At 39.7% G+C, this 6,159-nt stretch overlaps 1 protein-coding gene across 1 annotated transcript; it reads left to right on the plus strand.

Annotated features, from left to right (window-relative positions):
• Positions 1 to 2,270: 2,270 nt before the first annotated feature.
• LYRM7 (LYR motif containing 7) lies at positions 2,271 to 5,690 on the plus strand (the record flags this gene model as incomplete). Its single annotated transcript, XM_008936533.1, is given in 3 exon segments — positions 2,271 to 2,402; positions 3,052 to 3,122; positions 5,609 to 5,690. Coding segments are annotated over 3 exon segments (285 nt in total), but the record flags the coding sequence as incomplete, so codon positions are not given.
• Between the last annotated feature and the right edge of the window lie 469 nt (positions 5,691 to 6,159).

Consider the following 6,159-nt stretch of genomic DNA (forward strand, 5'->3'; position numbering starts at 1 on the left):
GGCTGTGGAGCGGTTGCAGCGCGGGATGGACTTTGTGTTTCCCCTCGCATTTGCGACCTTGGTCTCTAATAGTAACCAGAAACTAATCGTATACTCGGGGGAGTTTTCTCTTGTGTGTCCCTGGAGGGTGGGAGCTTTTTTTGTAGCCCTCCTGACATGAATAGCCTCAACAGAGACCTCAGGGCAACAAGGACACAAAATTAGGGTATAGTAACGTTTTTCATGTGAAGGCCATTGCAGAAGCAGGTAATAAGTTGAATAATGACAATGAAGTAGAGGATAAAACGCGTCAGGAGATGTATCCAGGGCTCGGTACTGGGTCTGGTGCTGTTCAGTGTCTGTGTCAGTGACATGGATTGAGTGCACCCTCAGCAAGTTTGTGGATGACACCAAGCTGTATGGTGTGGCTGGGGGGAAAGGATTGTCACCCTCCAGTTTGTGGATGGCACCAAGCTGTATGGTGTGGCTGGTGGAAAGGGATGCTATCCATCCAGAGGGACCTTGATAGGCTTGAGAGGTGGGCCCAGGCCAAACTCATGAGATACAACAAGGCCAAGTACAAGGTCCCACACCTGGGCTGGGGCAATCCCAAGCACAAATGCAGGCTTGGCAATGACTGGATTGAGAGCAGGCCTGAGGAGGAAGACTTGAGGGTGCTGGTTGATGAAAAACTAAACATGAGCCAACAATGTACAAATGCAGCCTAGAAAGCCAACCATGTCCTGGCTACATCAAAAGAAGCATGGCCAGCAGGTTGAGGAAAGTGACTCTTCCCCCTCTGCTCTGCTCTAATGAGAGCCTCACCTGGAGTACTGCTTTCAGCTTTGGAGCCCCCAGCACAGGAAGGACATGGACCTGTTGGAGCAGGTCCAGAGGAGGGCAATGAAGATGATGAGTGGTCAGGAACACTTCTGCTGTGAGGACAGGCTGAAAAAGTTGGGGTTGTTCAGCCTGGAGAAGAGAAGGCTGTGGGGAGACTTTATTCTAGCCTTCCAGTATCTGAAGGGGGCCTACAAGAAAGCTGGAGAGGGACTTTTTGCAGGGTCTTGTAGTGATGGGATGAGGAGTAACAGGTTGAATGTGGAAAAGGGTAGATTTAATTGAGTTGTAAGGAAGAAGTTCTTCACTATGAGGGTGTTGAGTCACTGGAACAGGTTGCCCAGGGAAGCCAGGGATGCTCCATCACTGGCTGTGTTCAAAAGCAGGTTGGGTGGGGCCTTGAGCAATCCGGTCTAGTGGGAGGTGTCCCTGCCCATGGCAGGTGGTTGGAACTAGACGATCTTTAAGGTGCTTTCCAACCCAAACTATTTTATGATTCTATGGTTTACTTTCCACTGATTCAGCCACCTAGGGAATGCTACAATTAAAGGCAACATGGTTCTGATAAGTTCCTATTTATTACGGACGCAGAAGCTGAAAAATCCATGTTCTGTTTTATATATCTGTTCAGGTTGATTTAGCTGATTGTCCACTCACATGCTAATTCTTGTGAAAGTGACAAAAGTTTTTTACTTAAACTTTCATGAGATTCATACCAGTTGAGAATGCACTGGTTTGTCCACTTACCTTGAAAAAACTAAAAATGTGTTGTCATCTGTTGGAAGTAACAGCTGTCAGAGAAGATTGCTGTCGCTCTCTGTCACTGATGAATTTAAATCAGAGGCAACACTTTTTTCAGAGCCCTGCCAAGATGTTTTCACTGATGCTTTACTATTGGGTGACAGTCTTGTTTGCATAGCCAGCTTATATATACACACATATACAAAGCATGCTGATAAAGAAGATGGTCATTTCTCGGTTCTGAAGAAACACCTTCACTGTGTTTCTTCTGCATCCTTCTAAGACATTTTTGGAATATTTATTGCGAGAAAACAATTTCTGTGCAATTTCTATCTTTTTTTCATAACCAGAGAGTGTCCAGTGATGTACCCTTGATAACCCCTTCAGGAGACTTGACTCTTAGAGTCATTCCAGTTCTTTCTGGTTTACTTGTAATTGACACAATAAATAAACTTGCATCAGTGTATTTTCAGAATTACATTCTTTTTATGCCAAATGATTATTTAGGTAGTTTTAATAGTCTGTAGCATGTTAGAATAATTTGAAACATCTTGAGCTGTCTGGGATTTTGATTCCTTCACATCTGCTTTGGCTGCAAATAATTTGATCAGGAATTGAGGTAAAGTACCGTAGATACTGATTCCATACTGGCTTCTGTGCTAAATGGAAAGAACATGAACTATCAGCCAGAACACTGTTATTTGCAACAGGTTCATTTTCACGAAGTATCCTAGCAAACAAGCTGATTCTGCTGATATTGTATTGACAGGTCTTGAAGCTTTTTAAATTATTACACAGAACCCGACAAGAAGTTTTTAAAAATGATACCAGAGCCCTTGAAGGTAAGATACTTTCTCTGTGTGTGTGGTGCATGTTTACCTATCTTTCTGTGGAACTTTATTCTCTGAATACACAAAGAGAATTCTTAACATAATCTTTAAATTTTTCCTTTCCACATTTTAAAAGTAGTAATTGAGAAAACTTGTGTGTCTGTAATGAGACATCCTTTAATTTGAAACAAATACGTGGTTGTTAGACTCAGGCCACATTTCATAAGCAAAACATCTGTTTTTGGAAACTTGGTGTTCTCCCCTGGGACTTATTTTTTTTGTGGCCGGGAGGAGGGTGTTTGTTTTATTTGTCTGTTTTTTCCCACTTCAGTTCATGGATTTGAGTTGATTCTCTGTGTATGGTTTCTCCTTAGGGGATAAATACTGCTTTTTTAGTAAACCAACTTTAAGTAGTTCCTTCAGTATGTTAGGTTTTTTTAATGCTCAGAAGGCTGGATAGGCAATTGTGTTTTATTCCTATGCTAGTCAACTTAAATTATGACATGACCTGAATTCCATGGAAATCTTGCATTGAAATTCTTGAGGCAGAGTGCACTGGGAAGGTACTATTAAGGACTTAGGATTCTGAGCTTTGAGGCAGTGACAAAGAAAAGATAACATTTTTTGTCCACACTTTTGTTATTTTGTTTATTTTATTTAGCTGCAAGGCAAAAGATAAATCAAGAATTCAGAAATAACCAAGATGAGACATCTGAAGAGAAGATCAATGAGGTACTTCTTGTTTTCATTTCTTTTTTCGCTTTGCATAAGAATACTTACATAGGAGATTTTTTTACTTAAAGGAGCTGTTAAACCCATGTAAGTACTTACTGAGACATTGTGAGAGACAGGTGAGTTTGAAAAGTCTTTTACGTGGCCCCTTGTTTCTAAATATATTGATACTTCCATTGGTGTTTATAGTATGTCATAAAATTTTGCACATACAAGAATACAGAAGGAGAAAGTGTCCTATGGTAGTCTGGTGTGCTTATTTTGAAGCTATAAAAAAATAAATGAAAAATGTTTTATGTTGCTATTATGTAATTTTGTATACTTTGCTCATAATACCTGTCTGAGCTGTGGTCACTTAATTTTACCTGGTCTTTGTTGTATAGTCAAGCACAGAAGGAATCAGAGTAATTGACTAATCTGTTCAGTTGCTGACGTACATAGGAAGTTAATTTGATTCCTGGTTACTAATGAGGCAGCATCTTTTGTGGGAGGCAAAAACCAGCTAAATGATCATGACTAGTCTAATACAGAGGTGTTAATTACATTACTGAGGGGTTTCTGCTGCTTATTCCCACATGGTGCCTTACAAGGAGTAGAATATCCTGTAGACTCATTACGTGAGTTATTTTTGCCATTATCGTAACACTTTTTACTGAGCCATTTTTCTAAAACTTATGGAGGTCTGAAGTGAAACTTCTGTATTTTAGGTGTTTTTAGTTCTTAACATCCATACTGAGTGAATAATGTAGTCATCGTCGTTCAGCCTTTTAACTGTATTTACATTGTCGTTGGGCACCAGCTGGAAGAAAGAACCTCTATCTGTCCTTTTCAGAAGTGAATCTAAACCTTCACATCACACCAGCCTCAGGACAGTAACATAAATAGCTTTGAGCATTTATTTAGGGATTTCTAGCATTTCTGCTTGTTATCTGGCCCCTATAAAAATGCTTGTGTTTGTGTTCTTGATGGCTGATCTCTTAAATTGTATGCTCTTTTTGTTAATAGATACACAGGAGAAGTACTTAATCTAATTTTTAGATCTGAATTTGTTAGGAATGGCAGCCTACAAAATACATATATGTAACTTTTTTTGGGGGGGTTAATTGACACCTTGATTAAATGTGTTAGTGGAAGAAATTCTAGACTTTTATCACAACTACAGAATCACAGAATATCATAGAAGCCATCACATTTACTATATAGATATATACTAAATAGTCTCAGATGCAGAGAAACTGAATCAAGTGATACACAAGACTTGTAAGAATTTGGGCATTTGCTTCCATAAGGACAGGGTGTTAGTGTTCTGCTCTGGACAGCAGCTAAGAAAAATGAGTAATGACCAAACAAATGTGGGCTTCTTTGCTAGAACAGAAAGCTGCAATGTCTTCTAAGGTAACATCAAATACCTAGTTATACAGTGACCTAAGGAGGCAAGTGTAACTCTCCACAGTATTAGCATGTGAGATGTGGCAGCTGAATCTACTGCAGCAGTTTCGTTCAGGTCACAAGTGAGCTTCTGAAGTTACCTTGGTTATCTCCACTTGCTATTATCTGGCTTGTTCTGTGAGGCAGACCCAGAGCAAACTGCAGCATTCCTGGAAGACAAAGCAGGAGATGGGCTTCAGGATCACGCAGCCGAGCTGCTGATGGGCATTCCGTAGGGGGCTGGAGGATACCTAGTCCAAAGCCTTGAAGGGGAGGAGGAGAACTGCAGTGTAGATGTCAAGTCTTGAGCTCTAGCTCCTGCAGAGAACCACTTCTGCTGTTACATGCTGCTTCCTAGCCTAAGCATCATCTCCCAAAGTGTCTCACTTGTGAAACTTAATTTATTTTCTTTAACAGGTGTCATGTGACCAAGTATTTGCCTTCTTTCAATTGTTCAGCAAAACTAACAATGGTGTTTCTGCTCATTCTCTTAATGAGGGAAGGAATTCTAAGCCTTTTGCCAAATTTTAATGCCTCTGCTAATCAATAGTTAGTGCCTTGTTCCTTTACTGCTTTCCTGTGAAACCTCAGTATTCTTTATTCTTGTCATGTTATGTTTTTGTTTTTGTCTCATTATTTCAAGAGCAGGAAAGTTAAAATAACCAAATAGCCCTTTCACTAGAGGTAGTCAGATGTTACTGAGGCATTCACCAACGTCTTTGGTCACTGGAAACTAACTATTGTTTTGTTAGTTGCAGTCTACCTTATTGTTCACAGTTTTAATTTGGTATGTAGATTTTATACTGCTGTATGTTGCTAAGCAGAAGTTTCCTTCCTCATGATGTATGTCAGGGTAGCTTGTAAATCAGCCTGTAAGTTATTCCAGGATCCTCAAACGAAAAGCTATGCATAAAAAGTGCATATCTAACTGAATAATGGAACTGATTTGCTTTATTTTTTGAATAGCTGTCTAGTGTGGAAAGTATCTTCAGGAATAATTGCATCTAATTTAAATTACTCTGTTGTGTTGTTTGTTTGTTTCTGTTTATTTTTACTAGCTTCTGAAAATAGCCTCTGATGTTGAAGTGATTCTCAGAACTTCTGTTATTCAGGCAGTTCACACAGATTCCGACAAAATATGTGAGTAAAGCTGCACGCTAAAAAGCTGTTTAAAAATGTTGTAGTTGAGTCAATATATAACTTGAAAACTAAGTAAAGGGAGAGAGAGTGCAAAAGTCTGTCTGTCATTTCACTGCCCAAACCTGTAGTTTAAGCCTGTTGACTAGTATCACTACCTAGGACAGGAGGTTTCAAAAGTACCAAATTTCTACACAAATATTTTTCAATATGGAGTATGTTAGGAAAGAGGCAGTGACTACATTATGCCTTCATTGAGAGAAAGAAGTTATAACTTGGTTCCTTAACTATTGGCAGTGGCAGAAATAAGGTAGCAAGTCAGCATGCATGTACTGGCTAGTCAGTCACTATATGTCTAAATGTAGCAGCCATGGTAGCTGTAGGTGCTTGCTGTACCAAATAGGTAGAAGCTGCTTGAGGAGAATTAACAGATGCAGTATGTGTGCTGTCCATAGAATAGCTTTCTATTTGC

This window comes from Merops nubicus, unplaced genomic scaffold (genome assembly GCF_000691845.1).
Source record: "Merops nubicus isolate BGI_N331 unplaced genomic scaffold, ASM69184v1 scaffold11523, whole genome shotgun sequence".
NCBI lineage: Eukaryota > Metazoa > Chordata > Aves > Coraciiformes > Meropidae > Merops > Merops nubicus.